This window comes from Malania oleifera, chromosome 1, assembly GCF_029873635.1.
Source record: "Malania oleifera isolate guangnan ecotype guangnan chromosome 1, ASM2987363v1, whole genome shotgun sequence".
Taxonomy (NCBI): domain Eukaryota; kingdom Viridiplantae; phylum Streptophyta; class Magnoliopsida; order Santalales; family Ximeniaceae; genus Malania; species Malania oleifera.
In genome coordinates, this window is record NC_080417.1 from 116676870 (window position 1) to 116699978 (window position 23109).

The following is a 23109-nucleotide window of genomic DNA, read 5'->3' on the forward strand; positions in this document are numbered from 1 at the left end:
TCAATGTTTACTGTTTGCTTGCCACTGCTTTCATGAATTGATTACTGTTTGCTTGCCACTGCTTTCATGAATTGATTACTGTTTCCGCTGCTATCTAAATAAAAGTTAATGAAAGTGCGTTGTGGATGAATGTTGGTAAACGATAGGCTGGCTAGTTAAAACAAGAGTGCTTTAGCTAGCGCCGCACGACCCTTCACAAGGGTGTGAAAATAGTCGGACCGTGACGCATGTGCCCGCGGTTAGTTTAAATTGTAATATTCCATGTGTATCCTTTATATATAAAATTAAACATATTCCTATACCTATTCATAAATACTTCAAAAAATATCCCTAATCATCCATAATAATATATTTATTTATTTATTATTTTTTTTATAAAAAAGTATTTTGTTATAATTATCACTCAAAAGCTGTGGTAGTTTAACTGATATTCCATGTGTGTCCTTTATTTCTTTATAATACTACAAAATTATCTGCATATTAATATGATATTTATTGAAATTGCATATCCATTTTCTATCATTTAAAGCATTTTGGATACCCATGGGAAGAAAACTATTCTTTTAGTAACAAATGCTATTAGGGACAAACTAATTTTCGTTGCTGAAACCTGAAAATTGACAATTGTAGCTAAAACTAAAAGAATAAAGCTCTTTGGCGATGAATTCGCTATCGGCGTCAAAAAGTGGGCGGGAAGAAAATTTGTCTCGTGGGCTTGAGGTGCATTTTAGTGGCGACCAGAATATATTGGACCGCGGCATATATACATCGCCAAGAGTACGCAGGACACGAGGCTCCATGATGTCATTTTGGCTCTAACCAAAATGACGTCGTTTTAATGATAGTTTTTTTAAAAGCCCTATGCGTCTGTACCCCGTGAAGCAACTACTGCTTCATCCCGGCCTCCTCTCCCTCTGTATTGTCCCCGCTACTTGAGCAGTTCACGCCCTCCGCCGCCTACAACCGCCACCTGCCGCCACTGTGACTGCCTCCAGCGTCGCTTACCCCCTTCACTTTGCCTCTACTACAAACGACGTCTCTCTTTATCTCTTTCTCTCGTTTTTTCTTTTGTAATTTAGGTATAGTCTTCTGCTACAACTATAAATCAAGTCCCAATAAATTTGAGAGTTCAGCGAAGGAACGCCTAACATTCTCTCTTTCGTATCATATATCATTACCTTTTGTTTTTTTTGTGGTTTCACAGAACAGCTCTTCCCCCACTCAACTCTCTTCTTGCAGTTCTAATACGTAGCGAAAAAAATGGTGCGTCCGAAGGCTCCCTCCAAGAAGCAACAAAAGCATGGTGTAGACTTCAAAGTAACTTATTTACACCAAGAAACTCCTGTTTTCATTCTCTTCTTGAAAATTTTGGCACTTGTTTACCCTCATGTTGGGCAATCATTGCAGAAAATAAAGCGAAAAATTGGTAGGAAATTGCCGCCTCCAAAGAATGTTACGAACACTGAAATCAAATCCAAGGGTAAATCATCTCTCTGTACTGGGACTGTAATATATTAATTTTACTGATGAAAGTTTGTCATGTGCAGCGATTATTCTTCCTGAGCAGCGTGTGGCATCGGAGAAGGCAGGTTTGGCTGTCAGCAAGAAAGGTTTGACATTGAAGGAGCTTCTCCAACAAACTTCCCATCACAACCCTAAAGTTCGCAGAGGTTATTTTATTGCATTTTCGTTTTTGATAATTGTTTTTTGATTAAAAAAAAAAACTTGGTGGCTACTTTATCTTTGGGGCAGAATTGCCTGGGTTTGCTTTTTCGTTTTCAAAAGATGATTATTATGATATTGTGTTTGAGAGTATGGAGTTTGATCCCTGGATTAGGAATTGTGCCGAATCGACTAAACTCTATAATTATTGCATTGCTCTTATTTTTTGTCCAAGGTTTGAGCTTTGTTATTCTAAATTTGAGGAAATTTGGTTTCATTTACCATGGTTTATTTTTTTGATAGCAAAAGAAGATGACTTTATTAGAAAAAGATGAATGTACAAGAAGGAGAACGGTAAATCCTCCAAAAAAGAGGAAAAAAAAAAAACAATAAACAAGGCTCAGACAATCAGACTAACGAAGCCAACCAGCATAAGCACGCCAAAGCGAGGCCAAATAATGTATCTTCTTCCATAACAATGATTCATGCAGCATTTTTCCCCATAAATATACAAGCATTTCTTGCAATCCATAAACCCCACAGAACTACGAAAACTGCACATATCCACAAAGCAGAACATTCTTCCTTTTACCAAAACCAGCAACACAAGTGGCCAACAAATCCTCCATCGACATGGAACAAACCCAATTTTCTCCAAAAAGACCAAAAAGCTTATTCCATATATTCTAGCAAATGAGCAATGCAAGAACAACTGAGGCGCTCTTTTAGAACTGTCACGACAAAGAAAACAATACATCAGGAGAGAGTGCTTTTTCTACTGCTTAGCAGCAGATTGTTGGTGTTAATCTATTAAGAACAGCCAACCAAAGAAAAGCCTTGATCTTTGAGGGAACTTTGGCCTTCCATATAATTCTATGGAGTGAAAAGGAAATATTAACGTTAATCAAGTAGTCACAAAAAGATTTGTAACAATAAGCCCCTGAAGAGTCTAATGACTAGGAACGCCTGTCCACCTCAAAGGAAGGACAAGAAGTCCCCAATAACATCAACAAGGAAGACAACTCCTTTACCTCTTTATCATTAAGAGTTCTACAGAGATGGAAGTCCCAAGAAAATGAATGACTTTTAGAAATCAGAAAGGAAATACCTCATTATGACCTGAACTTAAATGATAAAGATGAGAAAGATGAGGAAAAGCATATAATAAGGCAGCAAATCCACCCAGAACTCTTCCCAAAAATGAATACGAGAACCATTAGTGATACAGGGGCAGCATTGAGGATCTGTAGCCATGGTAGAAATAATAAGAATTTGAAGAAAGGAAGGGGAAGAGAGGAGATACAAGGGGAATACTTAGGTTCACTTCAATTCAAATTTGATGGGGATCAACATGCACCTTGAGTATCTTTCACGGATATTGTGATGTGTGGACGACTACCCGAAGTCCACCATTAGATGTGAACTTTATTTGCAACAATTACAAACTTTATGTAATTGAAGACTTTAGTTGCAGTAATTGCAGAATTTATGCAATTGAAGATTTTAGTTGTAGCAATTGTAGAATTTATACAATTGAAGACTTTAGTTGCAACAATTACAGACTTTATGCAATTGAAGACTTTAGTTGCAACAATTGCAGACTTTATGCAATTGAAGACTTTAGTTGCAGCAATTACAGACTTTATGCAATTGAAGACTTTAGTTGCAGCAATTGAAGCTTCTCTTGGAAGCTAAGAGGATGACAACTTGCAAGTCAAAGTGTCCTTCCATCTTTATTTTACTTTTGTAAATCTCTAAGAAGTCATGTGCATGCTCATGTAAGGTTATAAATATGCCATCACTTGTATTCTAAAGATCATAGCATTATCAATTAAAAAGAAGCCTTTGCTTATACTTGTGAATCTTGTTCCTCTCCTTATGAGTGAGTAGTGTGAGACTACATTCCGTCACTCCGGAGATTGAGTGGTGAGAGACCACGACAACATCAACGTCACCATCAACACTACACGCCCACTTCTCTTTCATAGCCCACAACCACAACTTTCCTCAAGATTCATTCTTGTCTCAAGATTCCGAAGGATCAACAAGCTTGTTTGTGGTGTGAATCGAGTACTTGTGATTCCAAATCTTTTGTAAGTTCGTTTCAATTCTTTGTTTGTGACCATCTAAGACAGCCCCTAAAGGTACCTTGTAAGCCTTGAAACTCTATCCAAATACTTGATTGAAAAACCTTATTCATTCTCTTTGAATCTTTCCAGATTTTCAGCATGAACATGCTTGCTAGTACTGTGCTTAGGGATATTTGATTTTTATTAGGACTTGTGATCTTAATATAACCTTTTTAAGTGAACTTGATTACTTGAATGAAATGATCAACTAAGGGTTTCTAACCAAATGATATACGTTTTGAAAATTTCAACAACTTGTGATCAATAGAATATGTTTGTTATGTTCTTGCTTGGTTGATTCAATTCTTTTCATAGATTGTGATATTGTGTGTGTGCTACAAAGAGGGTCAATCGTAGGACTAGGGCTACTTAGAACCGTCCTACATCAAAATTCAACAACAACTATTTACAACATGGCTTTCACACACCATTTATAAGAAAACCTCTTCACATGAAATTCATATGAACCCCTAAATCTACATTACATGACAAAGATACCCCTAGAATACACAAATACAACAAACAAGCCCCCAAACACACATAATACTGTACTAATTATACTAAACACATGATAAAATATAAACTAAACCCAATAATCCTTTGGCCCAATCCTTCTTAATTATTCTTTGACAAGGATCTTCCTACGGTCTTGCTTCTTTGTCCTACATCAACTCTCCCCTAGTTTGAAAAAAATGGCCTTGAATTTTGAAATGTTGGAGGATCAGAAGTAAGAAGCAAACTAGAACTCTTCGAAAGCGAGCACATGGATATCCTTCCTTGTGTTTGTAAGTAGTAACTTTAGCAGTCATTGTCTTGTTTGGTTGGTAGTGCAGGCTTCAAGATGATCTTTTTACCATTATAATGGAAGACGTGTTCTTATGTCCTTGAGTCTTACCCAAATCATCCAACCAAGGGGAACCAAGGAGTATAGGGCCAATATTCATGGGCATCATATGACCCTAAACATTAGCAAAATATTCACCCATTTGAATAGGAACCAAACATCTTTCACAAACATGTATAGGTGAGTTATCAACCTAAGACATCTCACAAGGCTTTGGGTGAGGTTCCAGATGAAGTTGCATTCGAGTGACTCCATTTGTAGAAACCATATTCATAGGGCATAGTCCATCAATGATGATTTTACACACATTTCGTCCACATTTGGGAAAGGTGTGGAAAAACTTGAAATTTTGCCCAAGGTATGATAAATGGCATTCCTTTGTCCTATAATTTATCAACATATTGATGGATTTATACTTATATACACTGCAACTATATATCACCAAAATTTCTTGACACTCTTGCCCATAATTCTCGATCTATTTATGCAAAACCATAAACTTGACTCCCAATTTTCAAGAACCATCTTTAGTTCACCTTACATCTTGAGTTTCATGCTGAAATAAAACAAATTCACCTTGAAAATTTACAAAGGCAGCCATAGGACCTGTTTTTTAGGGCTGGCAGCGGGAATTTCTCAATTCTCGTAGCAAATTATCACACTTGCAAAATATCAAGTCTGGAACCAAAATATCATGCTACAAATCAAAATCTCAGGAGAAACTATAAACTAAATCCAGTAATCTTTGGTCCAGTCAACAACAACAACAACAAAGCCAAGCCTTAGTCCCACTAAGTGGGTTGGCTATATGAATCCTTTTCCGCCAATTTATGCGATCATGGACCATTTCTTTTGATAGATTCAAGGATATTAAATCTTTACTCACTATCTCCTCCCAAGTTATTTTAGGTCTACCCCTACCCCTTCAACTACCCCCCACAGTAACTAAGTCACTCTTCCTCACAGGTGCACTATAAGGCCTACGTTGCAAGTGTTCATACCATCTGAGTTGTCCCTCCCTTATCTTATCTTCTATAGGAGTTACACCTAACTTACCATGAATATGTTCATTCCTTAATTTATTTTTCAATGTTATACCACTCATCCATCTAAGCATTCTCATCTCGATAACTTTTACTTTTTGGATATTATGTTTCTTCGTCGCCCAAAATTCCGATCCATATAGCATAGCTGGTCTTATAGCTGTCATATAAAACTTCCCTTTCAATTTTAAGGGTATTCTACGATCACATTGCACACTTGAAGCACTTCTCCATTTTACCCAACCTACTTTAACTCTATGCATTACATCATCTTCAATTTCTCCTTCAGCTTGAATAATAGATCCAAGGTATCGAAATATATAAGTGCTATTTATTTCTTCATCATTAAGTTTAACTTTGTCTCCAATATTCCTCCTATCATTACTAAAATTACATTTCATATATTCTGTTTTATTTCTACTTATCCTAAAGTCTCTAGATTCCAAAGCTTCTCTCCATAATTTTAACTTAGCCTATACTCCGTTCCTAGTTTCGTCAATTAATGCAATATCATCTACAAACAACATACACCATGGAACCTCCTTTTGAATACTCTTAGTCAATTGGTCCATTGCTAAAGCAAAAAGATAAGGACTCAAAGCAGATCCTTGATGTACACCTATGGTAATTGGAAATTCTCTAGTTTCTCCATCTATAGTCCTTACACTAGTCATTACTCCATCGTACATATCCTTAATGACATCGGTATACCTACAACATACACCCTTTTTTTCTAAAACCCACCATAGAAATTCCCTAGGTATCCTATCATATGCTTTCTCAAGGTCAATAAATATCATATGCAAGTCCTTCTTCTTTTCCCTAAACTTTTCCATTAATCTTCTTAAATGATAAATAGCTTCTGTGGTAGATCTCTCAGGCATAAAACCAAATTGATTTTCTGAGATCTTCGTTTCTAACCTTAATCTTTGTTGAACTACCATTTCCCATAGTTTCATCGTATGACTCATAAGTTTAATTCTACGATAGTTATTACAATTTTGAATATCTCCTTTATTTTTGTATATGGGTATTAAAGTGCTTTTCCTATATTCATCTGACATTTTCTTAGTTTTTACAATTGTATTAAATAAATTAGTTAACCATATTATTCCGTTATCACCCAAGCATTTCCAAACTTCAATTGGGATGTTATCTGGTCCCATAGCTTTCCCATTTTTCATCTTTTTTAGTGCAAACTTAATTTCGTTAATTCTAATTTTGCGAATAAATCTTATATTTTTAGTCTTTTTCTCATTTGACAATTCTAAGTTTTAGCCTTCTATTTGGTTTTCGTTAAACAACTTACTAAAGTAACTTCGCCATCTTTCTTTAATATCTTCGTCCTTAACCAAGACAATATCATCCTCTCTTTTTATACATTTTACATTTCCTAAGTCCTTGCTCTTCCTTTCTCTAGCTTTAGCAAGTTAAAATATATCTCTTTCCCCTTCTTTTGTACCTAATCTATCATACAAACTATTAAATGATTTATATTTAACTTCACTAACGGCCTTTTTTGCATCTTTTCTTGCCTCCTTATATTTTTTAAAGTTATCTCTGTTTCTACATTTTTGCCACGTTTTATACCAAATTCTTTTTGTCTTTATGATTTTTTGTACATCTTTATCCCACCACCAACTCTCTTTGCTATTCAAGAATCTTCCCCTTGATTCATCTAAAATCTCTTTTGCTATCTTTTTAATAGAGCTAGCTAATCTATTCCAAAGAGTATTTGTATCTATCCCATCCTCTAAGGTCCAGTCCCCATCTTTGATCATTTATCTTTAAATTTTATTATATTTTCTCCTTTTAGGTTCCACCATCTAGTTCTCCTACATTGGTTTATTTTATCCTTTTTCTTCCATTTTTTAATACATATATCTAACACTAAGACTCTATGTTGTGTGGTTAAATTTTCACGTGGAATAACTTTACAATCCTTGCATGATAAACGATCTACCCTCCTAGTTAAAAACAAAATCTATTTGACTTCTATTTTGTCCACTTTTAAAGGTTATTAAGTGTTCTTTTCTCTTCTTAAAGCAATTATTCATTATACTAAAATCATATGACATAGCAAAGTCTAAGATCATCTCCATAGACTCATTTTGTCTCCATATCCATATCCTTTATATATCCTCTCATAATTTTTATTATCTCTTCCAACGTGTCCATTCAGATTTTCGCCTATAAATATTTTCTCAGTCCTTGGTATGCGTTATATAATACTATCTATATCTTCCCAAAATTGTCTCTTAAGATTTTCTGCTAAGCCAACTTGAGGAGCATAAGCACTAATGATATTTATTATCTCTTGTCCTAATACCATCTTGATTTTTATAATTCTATCCCTTACTCTAGTTACATCCACAATGCTATCTTTTAAGTTTTTGTCTATAATAATGCCTACTCCATTCTTATGTTTTTCTTTTCCAGTGTACCAAAGTTTAAATCCTGATTTATCGATTTCTCTAGCTTTCTCCCCCACCCACTTAGTTTCTTGAAGGCAAATTATATTAATTCTTCTTCTAATAATTGTATCCTCAATTTCCATGCTTTTACCTGCAAGTGTCCCTATATTCCAGGTTGCTAATCTAATCCTAGTTTCCTGAACTAATGTCTTTACCTGTCCACGTCCAGAATGATGCAGGAACCCTCGCATATTTGACACCGTACCCGGGCGCCGACACGGCGTTTCGCTTCGAGGCGATGACCTAGCCCACCCTCGCCCACTTTTTGCTACACCCAGGTGGTTCAAGTGCAATGCGTCGCTCGTAGGGGACCCCCCAACAAATATTCGTTAAGGATTCATATTATAGTGATTTGACAAATTTTATGCTGGCTATCAGCTATCTAATGCAACCCTCCTCCTTAACTTGGGCTTGGGACCAGCTGTGTGTGAAAAAATTAGGACATTAAGTGCATCACAGGCGGAGTTAATCTTTGGTCCAGTCCTCCTTTATTATTATCCAACAAGGATCTTCCCAAAGTCTTGCTTCTAGTCCTACATCAATTACCTAAGACGAACATATTGTGAGGAACAAATAGGGGGTAAACCTAAGAAATGCACCTCCACGGGCTTTTCGAAGAACATCTAATTTCTAAATTAGCATCCCAACCATTTGCATGCATACCAAATTTACTTTTAATAACTGTGTGCTAGAGAATGGACTCCTCTAAAGGAAACTGCAATGACCACTTAGCCAAAAGAGCAGTGTTTCTAAACACCATCTTACCAAGGCCCAGACCTCCAACCTAGCAGTGTTTTTTAGTCTCCCAGCTAACAAGGCGATCTCTTTTATCCCAACCCCTAACTAAAGGAAATATCACATGATCATCTTAATTTTATTGGCTATCCCCACCAAAATCCTAAAAGCAAACAAATAATAAAGAGGGACACTAGCAAGACAAAACTGAATAAGAGTATTGCCACACCTTAAAGAAGATAATGCATTTTTCCACCCCTCCAAATGCTTAGAGACTCTCTCCACCATTGGATCTCAAGAAACCACAAACCTAGGATTACCTCCCAATGGGACACATAGATACGATAAGGGCCAATCCAAAGATCACAACCCGCTAAAAAAGCCAGCTCCCTAGACCTACTAGATGTCAAATTGATGGCTGCTATACCACTCTTCCCCAAATTAGTTGTAAGCCTAGAAACCCTCTCAAATATTTGAAGAGTCAAAATATTTTAAAAATAATCTCTATGATCACGAATGAAAAACAAAGTACCATCAGCAAATTGAAGACGGGACACACAAACACCCCCACCCACTTCCAGCCCTTTAACTAAACCCTTATCAATTGCCCTGTCTACTATTCTACCCTTAAAATCAACAATCAAAACAAACAAGAAAAGGAGATAATTAATCCCCTTGTGTAACACCTCTCGATGCTCTAGACCAAGATTTAGGTTCTTCGTTCACAATAGTTGAGAAAAAAAAGCATTAGACAAGCAATCCCTCATCCAAGTCCTCCATCTTTCCCCTTTTCTAGCCAACTCCTTATCCAAAAAGTTCCAACTAGCCCTCTCATAAGCTTTTTCAAAATCCAATTTGAAAAGAATGCCCATCTCCTTCTTCCTACGAACCTCCTCTACAATCTCATTAGCAACCAAGATAGCATCTACAATCTGTCTACCCCCCACAAATGCACTTTGAGCCTTTGAAATAGTGTCATCGAACACCACACACAACCTATTAGCTAGCTCATTAGCAATGATCTTATACACACTAGTTACTAGACTAATAGGCCTAAAATCAGCAATCTTAATAGATCTATTCCTCTTAGGCCCCAAAGTGATGAAAGTGGAATTAGTGCGCTTGCTCAGAATCCCATTACAATAAATTTCATTAAAGACATTTAACAAAACCACCCTAATAACATCCCAGCACTATTGAAAAGAGGCAAAATTAAACCCATCTGGATCTGGGGCTTTGTCCCTTTCCATCACAAACACAGTTGCCTTAACTTCCTCCTCTTCAAAAGGCCTTTCCAGCCAACTCACATGATCCCTGGAAATGGGATTCCAATCTAAACCCTCAATCATAGGCCTGCAAAATTTCTTCTTTGAATAAAGTTTGGAAAAGAAGATAGTAATCTCATTTGCACTCAATTGAGAATAAAAAATAACCTCATCTCCTCCAAAATCCTGTTCTTTAATAATGTTTATCCTCATATTCCGATTAGCCAAACTATGAAAAAATTTTGTATTGCAGTCACCTTCTTTTGCCCCCTTAAATTTAGTCTTATGACTCCAACTCCTTTCTTCTTTAAAAATAAAATCCTCCAACTCATTCTTCGAGGAAACTTGATTAGCTTGCTCACCATCCAATAAATTAACACCTTCCTCTTTTCTATCAAAAAAATCTAAGTCGCCCAAAATGACAGCCTTCTTCATCCTAATATCCCCAACAACCTCCCTATTCCAAATTTTCAAAGCCTCCTTATGACGCTTAAGCTTCCTCATGAACCTAAAACCTTCCCAACCCCCCTCCAAATCCTCACACCGAGAATCTCTCACCATAGAAGGAAAGGAATCGTGATCAAGCCACATATTCTCAAACTGAAACGGAGAGGGACCTCACTTCACCTTAGAAGATTCCAACAAAACAGGAAAATGGTCAGATGCAGTTCTAGACAAAGCAATTTGAGAAAGATTATCAAGCTCATCCACTCAATCACTACACAATAAAACCTATCTAACCGACTAGCAGCATCCCTCTCCCCACCCACAGGCCAAGAAAAAAGAGCATTATCCAAGGGAAAATCCCTCAACCACAATCCCTGGTAAACCTATCAAAATTCTGCATGTTCTAGAAAACCTACCTCCCCCTTTTTCTCCCCAAAAAACCTAACAAGATTAAAGTCACCACCTACAATCCCCCCTCGCATACAACTCATCCCAAGAAAAAGACTGAAAATTGGGTATTGGAGGACCATAAACAGATGTAACCCCCAATGACTTCTACCTTTAATGTCTACCAAAGCCGAAAGGGAAAAGAACCCAACAAAACTATCAATTTCAGTAATGGACTGAATATCTCAAACAAGAAGAATGCCCCCAGATGACTACCATGGTTTATATTCCACAAATGCAATGACTATCATGCTTTTAGTTCCATGGAAAATGACTTCATTTTTCCTCGAAATTATTTATTTATTTATTTTTCCTGGGGGCGAGGGGATAAAGTGAAATTATTCAAATATATTCTTTCTATTTTATTTTGTGCATTTGTTGTTTGCTTTTGTTATTTGCATTACTATAATTACTACAATGTCTGTTACCTCTTTTTTTCTGAAGATTTTTGTAATTAAGCTTAGGCTTGTTAATTATATTTGTGCAAATTATATATGTTTAAGCAAATGACTTGAAATTGCATGTTGTGCCAATTATCTTTTTGCACAGGTCTGATGCTCTTAGACAATCTTCTCTAGACTGAGGGGCAATTATCTAGATATTTATACAAGCTGCTTATCTAGATATTAATACAAATTGCTGTTTCTCTTTGAAGATGCCTTGATGGGAATTAAGGATTTACTCCTGAAATATCCCATGGAATTGAAGTTGCACAAATATGCTGTTATAGAGAAACTGCGTGAACGCATTAGCGATGATGATAAAGTGGTTCGAGAAACGTTGTATCAGCTTTTTAAGACTGTGATTTTCCCTAGTTGTAAAGAGGTATGTTGCTATTATTATTATTATTATTATTATTATTTAAACACTTAACAATTTGAGGTCTATTTGTTCAATATTCCAATTGTAGGCTACTAGACATTTTCTTCAGCATTGCCACCATTAATTATGTAAGCCGAAAGCCCTATATTTTACATTCTATGGCAAATACAGTCCAAAATATTCTTACTGATTTTTTTTTTTGGATTTGTATGCATTTTTGAAATTTTATTACAATCTCAGAAAAAAGAGAAAAAAAAAACAATGCCAACATTTCTTGTTTTACTGTTTTTATTACCTCCATCAATTCATTAGAGTGCAGTTCCATTTATTTTTGGTAATCGTATGTTCTATTATCCTTGATTTTTTTTTGGTCATCTTGTTTATTAGAAACAAAATTGATACAAAAACATGTACAGGATTCTATCCAGAAGGAAAAAAACATATTCAGGAAATCACATCCTTATTTGTCTGATGCTGCTTCAATTGAAAACATCTCTCCTTTTTTGAATTTAAGGCTTGGTGGAGACTAGAAATGGGTGCCCATATTTGGCACTTGTGAGATAGAAGATGTTTAAATTTAATATGTTTTGTTTGATTCTTTATATGTTTTAGAATTACCTGTGAACTGCCAATAAAAACAGTTTTGTAGTTCTCTAATCCCTAGGACATTGTTGATTTGGTCAATGATAGACATGTTTTTCCTTTGATGCATGAACATTTTTATTTCCTGTTCATAAGACATTTATTTTGTGTTATCTCCCATGATTCAAAAATAGCTTGCAAAGGTCTAAATACTATTGGCTGTTGGTGGAGGTGGTTGGGGAGGGGGGGGGGGGGGAGGGACAGCACTGGGCTGGGCTACTTTTTCATTTTTCTTATTATTCTTTAATGTTGTAATGCTGTTTGAGGGGGTGCATCGGCAGAGGACATTCTAAGCCATGGGAAAGTGATCCGTTTCTTTTGTGAACTTTTAATTTATTTTGGTTAAGGATGGTGATTTGTCATTTCTATCTTATTAATATCAGAACACATGTAAGTCTTGTCGCATATGCATTTTCTCTGGAGTTCGTAATATTGAGACTGTATATTTATCTTCACATGTGAACTCATATTTGCTGTCGTTGCCATTGCTATCCCAACCAACAAAATGAAAAATGAGTACTATTTTTATCATTAATGTTGTTATTTCTTTTATAATCGTATTTTATGTATTTTTTTTCTGTGTTTTCTTTCCAGGATAATCAAGGACCTTTGATTTCCTTGATGATGGCTTATATTTTTAATGCAATGACGCATTTGGCCATTGATGTTAGGCTGATGGCTTTCAAATTTCTTGACCTTGTTGTCCTACATCATCCACCTTCGTTTTCCTTGCATGCTGAAAAGGTATCTTATTTGACACATATTTTGAAATCTTATACTTTTATGTTGTTATTGAGCTATATTTTGTAGGCATTTGGTACTGATTGCTTCCAACCATTTTAGCTATATGAAAAGCTACACCCTTCTTTTTTCTTGTTTTTTTGCTTTCAAGTCATTAATTGTTCTGCTCATTGGTTTAAGTACTATTGTTTGGATTTTTCCTGCCCTAGGAGAAGAGTTTATGAATGTTTATTTGTTTAGCTGTTTTATTATCTTTAAATTTTAGAATTGGTGGGGTGAAGATTGTTTATATCTTGTCGGTTAAGAAATTGTGTCATTTCTTTGGTTTAGACATTAGAAGGTAGCAGGCTATGTTTTAAAGCTCAGCTGGCTTGGTCCAGCCTCACCTGTTGAACTGAGTTTTGATCAGAGACAAGTACATGGGCACATGGCATGGTTGAATCATAGTGGGAAGTTGGATATATGTTCACCCAGTGCACATGGATAATCTGTCTATGTAGGTTTGTGGTGGGTTGATCGAGTCCAAATTATTAAAAACTGTAGAAGAAAGTCAAGGGTGAAAAAGGCCTTGATTTCAGTGGTAATGCAAGGAGACAGATTGCAGGGATCTTCTCGCAGTAAGAAGATAAGGGCTTTGGATTGCTATGGTTAGGGTTTATGTTGGTAAGGGGCAAGGAATCAATTTTAAGTTTTGAAGGCTTTTATTGGGTAGAAGAATGGAAAACAGTCAGACTTGCCAAGAAAAGCAAAAACGGTAGATATGAACAGTCCTTCATGACCAGTACCAGGAAGAACAAAGAGGAGAAATCACTCTGGGCAAACTAGCCTTCAATAATTTATAACTCACTATTTCATTAACCAAAAGCCGTCTTTGAAGATTACATAGGCATTTATGGAATCTTAGATGTGGTGAACAAGCAAGCCTGGTGTCCAACCATGTCTAAAGACTCCAAGAAACTCACCAAACTACAAGTATTGGGACCCAAATTCAAAGCTTGAACCTAACCTTTTTGGATCAGGGTTGGTAAGGTTCTATTTACTGTGTAGAGATTCATGTATTTGGTGTATTATGATAAAAAACTTGATTGGCAAGTATAAGAGATGAAAATGCTGAAGAATGGAAAAATAAAAAATTGTTTCAGTGTGCACTAGCTAGCAGCTTGTTTTTTCTACAAATTGAGCCAAAAAAATAGAAAACTGAATACAAATTGTGCAGAGTGCTTCTAGGTTGTTTCTTCTACAATTATGATGAAAGAAAAAAGTTGCAACAAGAGTGATCAAAAGAAAATAAATAGAAAAAAGGGAAAAACACACCCAAAAAAAAGGAATGAGAGTAGCTGAAAAACTGGATCAACTGGTTCCTCTTGCCAGATTTCTATAGAGAGCCAAAAATAAACAGCAGATCAAGAGTAGAACCAGCAAACTGCTTTCTGTTTCAGACCAGAAACCAGCCTAATTCAATGGGCGGCCTTAAAAGATTAATTGGGTGTTACAGATCAGTTGATGAGAGAAGACTGAGGAGAGGAGAATCGAGCTGAATGAGAAGAATGAACATGTCTCTGCCATCAAAGCATGAAAAATGAAAAAAAAGAGGTGGGTTTGGGGGAGGAGAGGAGGAGAGGAAAGGTTGCTTGTTTCATGTCCTGATTTAGAACCTGTAAGTGGTTATTTAGTCATTTGGGATTATTATTATTATGTGTTAAGTGTTATGTCAATAAGTGTGAGTTAGTAAGGGTATTATGGTCATTGACATTGTACTTGCCATATATTATAAAAAGAGGGAGAGACCTATCGTTGATTGAAGGTCTTCCATTTTACCCAATTATTCAACATGGCATTTGAGTAAGATCTGACCTAAACCCTAATTGCATGACCGATGCTAAATCAAACCCTAAACATCATAATACCACGCAACCTGCTGCAGTAGAAGGGTCATCAGTATCACCAAAGTCCAGGAGCAGCTTCAGCAGTTGCTGGAAAAAACTGCAGTAGCTGGGAAAATCCTGTACGCTGCTGTTCTCTTCGACACCTCAAGAAATACCTCATATTTTGCAAATCTAACCACATAGCAAGCCACAGAACCTGTCGATCTGCTGGCTCTCATATTTCAAAGCCAGAACATCCTCCACGCGCGCCCACATGTTGGCAGAAAGACGGCACTGCTGATCCCATGCGCGGGTGCATGAGACATTTTTGAGCTGTCATTTTGCTCTGATTTCCTCCCCAATGTCTTGAATCCTTCCTCACACCAGTATACCAACTTGTTTGTCATATTTTTTGTCCAAAGGTATCACCTTTTTTAGTTGTTCATGTGCCGCATTCCGGGAATGATTGCTTGCGAATGCCTGAAGCTGTTGGTCAATAATTATAGAGTTCATCGAGGCCTGAAACAATGATATTGCTGTGTTCTTGATTCATTTTTTATCTTTCATGTTCATTGCATGCTTGTGGTTTGCTCTAGTTGTCGAACGTTGTGTTTTGCTCTGAGCATTCAACTCCACCTGCACAACATGTTCATCACTACCCCATCTTTCTAGCTCCTGTTTCTGTTCATCACACTCTTGAGTATGCTTAACCATAGCCTTCTCATCAAAGATTACATCCCTACTAATCCCCACCTTGTTTGCTACATGATCACATAGCTTGTACCCCTTCACACCCTTTTTATATCCCAAAAAGATGTAACGACGAAACTTCGGGTCAAGCTAAGACCTCTCCTCACTAGACACGTGAACATAGGCTGGACACCCAAATACTTTCAATTCGGAGTAGTCTACTGCATTTCCCGTCCATACCTCTTCTGCCATTTTACCCTCTAGTGACACCCTTGGTGATCGGTTTATCAGAATACAAGCCATACTAACTGCCTCGGTCTAGAAGTTCTACGGTAGCCTTGCATTAAGCCTGAGACACCGAGCTCTTTCAGCTAGAGTCCGGTTCATCCTTTCCGCCACTCCATTTTGCTGAGGTGTCCGGCGAACGGTAAAGTGTCTCTTAATGCCTTGCTACTCACAAAACTCCAGAAACTGAGAATCAACGTACTCGGTCCCATTGTCTGGCCTCAAGCATTTGATTCTCCTCCCCGTCTAGTTTTCCACTTCAGCCTTCCAAATCTTGAACTTGCAAACATGTTAGACTTGTGCCGTATGAAGTATATTTAGACTTTCCGTGAATAATTGTCAATAAAACTCACATAATACACATGTCCACCCTTTGATGCAACTCTAACCGGGCCCCAAACATCAAAATGCACATAATCAAGAATACCTTTTGTCTTGTGTACAGCTGATTTGAACTTTGCCTTGTTTTGTTTTCCAAGAACACAAATTTTGCAAAAATCCAGTTGACATGATTTCAAACCCTTCAAGAGTTTTCTCTTGTGTAATTCTTTCATACCATGTTCCCCCATATGCCCAAGATGCATATGCCACAAGACGGTCTCCTTAGATTCAGCATCTACGGCTGCAGCTCCACCTATAACAGTAGTTCCTTGCAATGTGTAGATATTCCCATCTAGCTTTTGTCCTTTCATCACCGTCATATTTCCTTTCCATACTTTCATAACTCCACCTTTGGATGTGTAATTGAGACCATTACATTCCAAGGTGCCAAGTGATATCAAACTCTTTCTTAACTCCGGTATATGTCTTACATTGCTCAAGGTTCTAACAGCACCATCAAACATTTTTATCTTAACATTTCCTATGCCAATGAACTTACAAGAAACATCATTACCTATAGGAGCTGAACCTGAATTCACTAACTTGTAAGTGCTGAACTACTCCTTGTTTGGAGTCATATGGTAAGAACATGCCGAGTCAAGTATCCAAGAGTCTGTAAGATTATCTGACCCCGATGAAACTGAAAGAACATCACCATCACTACAAACTGGATCTCCTTCTTGAACCACATTCGCTGATTTCGAAATCCCCTCATGCTTTTCAGCATTCCCTTTCTTCCAATCTGGATAGTCCAGTTTAACATGCCCTTTTTTACCGCATTTGTAATACTGGATTTCCCTTTTCTTTTTGGATTGAGTACGGGATTTTTGACTTGACCCCCACTTTTAAACTATCCTTTGCCACGCTTATTGTTACTTTTCACCAGAAGTCCTTCTCCTTCATCACATATTTTCAGCCTTTGATGAAAGTTCAGTAAAGCACTTATTACCTCTTCTAGATCAAGAGTCTCTTTTCCCCACGTAAGAGTGGTAACTAGATTTTCATAGGTATGAGTCCATGGCAAGAAGTTTAGTAACATCAAAAGCCTTATCATCTTCATCAAACTTAACATCAACTCTCATCAAATCACTTATGATTTGATTAAAGGCATTAATATGTTGATCTAAGTTTGATCCTTCAACCATCTTAAGCCAATAAAGACGTTGCTTAAGAAAAAGCTTATTATTGAATGATTTGGACATGCACCGGCTTTCTAACTTTCACCATATAGCCGCTAGAGAATCCTCCTCTATCACACAATAGAGAACTTCGTCGACCAAACACAAACGTATTGTAGAAGCGGCCTTTGCTTTCAAATCTCCCCATGTTGCTTCATCCATTCCTTTCGATTGAACGCCAAGTAGAGCCTAAGCCATTCCTTGTTGTACAAGTATATCCTTGATTCTCCTCTGCCACAAACCAAAATTTCCGGTTCCATTGAATTTGACAATGTCAAATCTTGCAAAAGATAATCCCGATAACATGACAACAATCTCCTTGATACCGATTTGTTGTATAATGATTGTATATAGGATGCACATTGGAATAAAACGCAACAAGCAAATCAAACACAACTAGTAAATAAGAAACAACAAGAACAACAACAATATTTACGTTGTTTGGTAAAGCCTACATGCACGGAAGCAATTGACACAAGAATTTCACTAAGAAATGTCAAAGTACACAATACACTTCACAATGATCTCTCTCACTTGTCAATACATGCCCAGAAGAACATGAATAAGACTCACTCGAAGGTTTCCCTCCGAATTCCCAACCACCCCAACGTTCAAATTCAAAATTCAAAATTTGCTCGCAACCCATGCGCACTCGTCGACGAGAACAGGGCACCCGTCGACGAGCCCATTTTTCTGCTCTTGGTATCTCAGAAATTTTGAACTTTTGAGCCTTTTGGTACCTACTCGTCGATGAGGACAGGGCACTCGTCGACAAGTCCCTTTTGTGCAGCACCCTTATGTTTTTCTTCCTTCCTTTGTTTATGAAACCCCAAGTATAAGAGCCACACCATAAACAACAGAGGTTGTATTGTTGCTTGGATCATCCCAATTTGTAGGTTACACACCGCGACTCAAGGGAGGAGAGCCTCCTCTAGCTTCCACTTCTACGCCTTTTGTCCCCTCATTCAGATAATCCTATTTCCTAAGATGTTGATCCGCCCATTGCTGTTCGAAAAGGTAAACGTAGTTGTACCCAACGTCCAATTTCTATATTTTTTTGTTATGATTTCTTGTCACCCTCGTATTATTGTTTTGTTAGTCTTTGTCTTTTGTTGCTCTACCAAAATCTATTTCTGAAGCCTTGTCACATTCTGGGTCGAGGAATGTAATGATAGAAGGGATGCATGCTCTATAGGATAATGATACTTAGGACTTAGTATGCCTTCCTCTTGATAAGTTTGTGGTTGGTTGTCGTTGGGTGTACATTGTAAAGGTTAATCCAAATGGTTCCTTGGCTCGATTGGAGGCTTGGATTGTTGCTAAGGGATGTACTCAGGTGTATGGTCTAGACTATTCAAACACATTCTCCCTTGTAGCCAAACTTGCCTTAGCATGTTTGTTCGTCTCCTTAGCCACCACCTATCACTGGCCTCTACACTAGTTATACGTAAAGAATGCCTTCCTACGTGGTGATCTTTAGGAGGTCTATATGGAGTAACCACCTGGTTTTGTTGCTCGGGGGGAGTCAGGCTTAGTGTGTCGACCCAAGAAGTCACTATATGTTTTAAAATAGTCTCCAAAGGCATGGTTTGGTCGCTTCAATACTGTAGTACTTGAGTTTGGCCCTCAGTGTGCTGTAGATAATTTTGTATTTTATCGCCATACTCCATCTAAAAGGATTCTTCTTATAGTGTATGTGGATGATATTTTGATTAATGGTGATGATGATCAAGCTATTCAATGCCTAAAGCATTTCTTGCAGACTAAGTTTCAAACAAAGGATTTGGGACCTTTGAAGTACTTCTTGGTTATTGAAGTGTTGAGATCTTGTATAGGAATTGTCTTGTCTTAAAATGAAGTATGTTCTTGATCTTTTAGATGAGACGTGGCTGTTGGGATCCAAACCTATTGATACACCCATGGATCCCAATAGTAAGTTACTGCCAAATATGGGTAATTTGTTGCCTAATCCTGGATGGTATCAAAGACTTGTTGGAAAGTTGAATTGTCTTACAGTTACTCGACTAGATATATCCTTCACAACAAGTGTTGAGAGTCAATTTCTCGATTCCTCGAGAACAAGTCACCGGGATGTAGTAATTCGCATTTTGAATATCTTAAGGTGCACCAGGGAGTGGTCTTTTATATCAAGATCGGGGCCACACTCATATTTAGGGATATATAGATGGAGATTGGGTTGGGTCTCCTTTCGACCAAAGATCCAAAACCGGCTATTGTATCTATGTTGGTGGTAATTTTGTGTCTTGGAAAAGTAAGAAACAAAATGTGGTGGCTAGGTCAAGTGCTGAGTCAGAGTATAGGGCTATGGCCCACACTACATGTGAACTTGTTTGGTTGAAGAACATGTTGAAAGAACTAGGTTTTCCACATTCTCAGCCTATGAAGTTAATGTGTGATAATCGAGTTGCTATTCATGTTGCCTCGAACCCGGTCTTCCATAAGCAGACAAAGCACATTGAAGTTGATTGCCATGTTATTCGGGAGAAAATTGTGCAAAAGCTCCTTACAACCACCCATGTGAAGTCTGAACTTTAGTTTGCTTATTTATTCACTAAAGCCTTGGAAGGTGCTTGTGTGAAATTCATTTGTAACAAGCTAGGAGTATATGATACATATGCTTTAGCTTGAGGGGTAGTGTAGTGGTTATTTAGTCATTTTGCATTATTATTATTATGTGTTAAGAGTTATGTTAATAAGTGTGAGTTAGTAACGGTATTATGGTCATTGGCATTGTACTTGACATAAATTATAAATAGAGGGAGAGACCTATCATTGATTGATGGTCTTCCATTTTACCCAATTATTCAATAGAAGCAATAGCTCAATTGGGCAGAATTCAATTCGCAGCCTTAAAAGGTTAATTGCATGTTACAACCTAGTTGATGAGAGAAGGGGAGATTGAAGAGAGAAGGATCAGACCGAATGATAAGAATGAACATGTCTTTGTCGTCAAATCGTGAAAAAAAAGGGGAGGGGGGAAGGAGAGGAGGAGGGGAAAATTTGCTTGATTCATGTGCTGATTTGGAAGCAATATCTCAATTTGGCCTAATTCAATTCACAGCCTTAAAAAGGTTAATTGGATGTTATTTCAAGAAGCGTAAAGCAAGAAGTTATTCTATGGCAGAAGTAGGATAAGTGGGATCCTAAGTGAGATGCGGATGTAATGATCCCAGTGCAATTGTATCGCGATCCTACATGATTGTGAATCCCCATCAATCTGGATCATAGAGTTGTATGATCGCTGTACTTTCACTGCGATCCTAACGGATCCATAGCCTTTGGTTTCAAAGTGAATGAATGAATGAACAAAAAGAAGAAAGAAGGGAAGAATGAGGACTGAAGGAGATGAAAGGTTGAAGGTTGCTTGCCTCATGCCCTGATTTGAAAGCAATGGCTCAATCAGGCCTAACTCAATTCGCAGCCATGAAAGTTTGTGATCCAAACTGATTCACACTTCTGGTTTTGAAGCTTGCATCTCATATTTTTAAGATGAAATTGAAGTAGAACTCGTTGATATTTTCTCTTTTTGTCATTTTTTAGTTGTTCTAGATCTTTTTGGGAGTTGTATCATTCCAAATTCTTTTCCTATTGATGAAATTTTTTTGTGCTATAAAAAAAAAGCTGAGGAAGAGAATGGTTTGCCCCCTCATTTGATTACTGCCAAATTTTATTTAATGCCTAAGAAAATAAATTTCCAAAGGAAACTGCGATAACCATTTACCCACCAAATTAATGTTTTTCAACACTATATTAATGAGACCAAGACCCCCTCCTCCCTAGACCGACTCACTCACTCCCAAGTAACAAGATGATCCCTCCTTACCCCCCCAACCAATGTAGAATTTTGTTTTGCGGGATAATAGGTGAGATGCTAATATTATATTGAGATGCTAATATTATATATAGATTTTTGCATGCAAGCCCATGGAAATTGATCTTGCAGCTATAATATTTCTTTGTATTTTTGGTTTTGTCACAATATTATTCATTCTAGACGTGGACGGGTAATGAAGTTAGTTTAGGAGACTAGGCTTAGATTAGCAACATGGAATCGAGGGACAATTATGGGCAAAAGTATGTAGATAGTTGACACAATGATTAGAAGGAACATTAATGTTATTTGCCTTCAAGAAACTAAGTGGGTGGGTCAGGAAGATAGAGAAATTGAAAAATCAGTATTTAAACTTTGGTACACTCAAAAAGAAAAACATAAGAATGGGGTCGGAATCATTGTATATGGAGACCGAAGAGATAGTGTTGTGGATGTGAAAAGAGTAGGGGATATAATCATAAAAACCAAGATGATCTTAGGTCAAGAGATAAAAAATCTCATTTGTTCTTATGCTCCTCAAATAGGCTTAGTAGTAAATTGTAAAAGACAATCTTGGGCGTATATGGATAATATTGTACAAGGGACATTGGGGAATGAGAAAATATTCTCAAGAGTAGATTTGAATGGACACATTGGAAAGGACAATAAAGGATATGAGAGTACACATGGAGGACATGGATATGGATTTCCTCATGTCATATGATCTTATTACAATGAATGCATGCTTTAAGAAGAGAGAAGAACACCTAAAATCCTTCAAGAGTGGACAAAATAAAAGTCAGAAATTTTTTTTTTTCTCAACTAGGATGGTCATTTATAATATAAGGATTGTAAAGTTACCCTAGGTGAAAGTTTAACTCTATAACATATAGTTTTTTTTTTTTTTTGATTATTAAATACTAGAATATAATTCTATTATTATTATTCTATAGTGTTAGATATATGTATTAAAAAATCGAAGAGAAGAGGTAACATAATCAATGCAAGAGAACTAGGCAGGAGAAAATATAATAAATTTTAAAGGTAAAATGATCAAAGAGGATGATTGGACAATAGGGGATAGTGCAGACACACACACTTTCTGGAGTAGTATAGTTAGTTCTATTGAAAAGATAGTGAAAGAGATTTCAGGTGAATCTAGAGAAAGATTCTTGGCTAGTAAAGATGGTGGTGGGATCAAGATGTCCAAAAAGCCGTAAAAACAAAAATAATTTAGCATAAAATATGGCAAAAATATAATAACAATGTAACATGGAAAACTATGAAAAGCATAAGGAGGCAATAAAAGATGTGAAAAGGCTTTTAGTCAAGCTAAACATTTTTTGATAAAAAAAGATATATGAAGATATAGAATATACAATTAGAGTGAGGATACTATATCCTCCAAAAGAGAAACGAAAAGCAAAAGCAAACAGAAAAAAGATAATAAAAATAAAAAATAAAAAATAAAAAATGAAAAATGAAAATATAAAATTAGGCTAGAAAACCCTCTTTAAACTCTTCTCATCATAGTTCACCGAACAGTTCAAATTAGCTAATTCTTTTGACCCTTATTCATCCTAGATTTACCATCATCAAGCCTAAATTCATTTCCTCCATGACTTGT

At 36.8% G+C, this 23109-nt stretch overlaps 1 protein-coding gene across 7 annotated transcripts in view; it reads left to right on the forward strand.

Annotated features, from left to right (window-relative positions):
• The first annotated feature begins 878 nt into the window (after positions 1–878).
• LOC131161857 (uncharacterized) overlaps positions 879–23109 on the forward strand; it is a 131999-nt gene continuing 109768 nt past the window's right edge. For 3 of the 7 annotated variants that reach the window (XM_058117855.1, XM_058117879.1, XM_058117887.1), the window contains exons 1-6: positions 879–1079; positions 1205–1317; positions 1408–1480; positions 1548–1670; positions 11702–11871; positions 13105–13254. In XM_058117855.1, the coding sequence (XP_057973838.1) occupies positions 1261–1317; positions 1408–1480; positions 1548–1670; positions 11702–11871; positions 13105–13254 (573 nt within the window). In that variant the 5' untranslated portion in view covers positions 879–1079; positions 1205–1260. The remainder of the gene's footprint in view (positions 1080–1204; positions 1318–1407; positions 1481–1547; positions 1671–11701; positions 11872–13104; positions 13255–23109) is intronic. The other 4 variants (XM_058117862.1, XM_058117895.1, XM_058117871.1 and 1 more) reach the window with 3 other exon arrangements.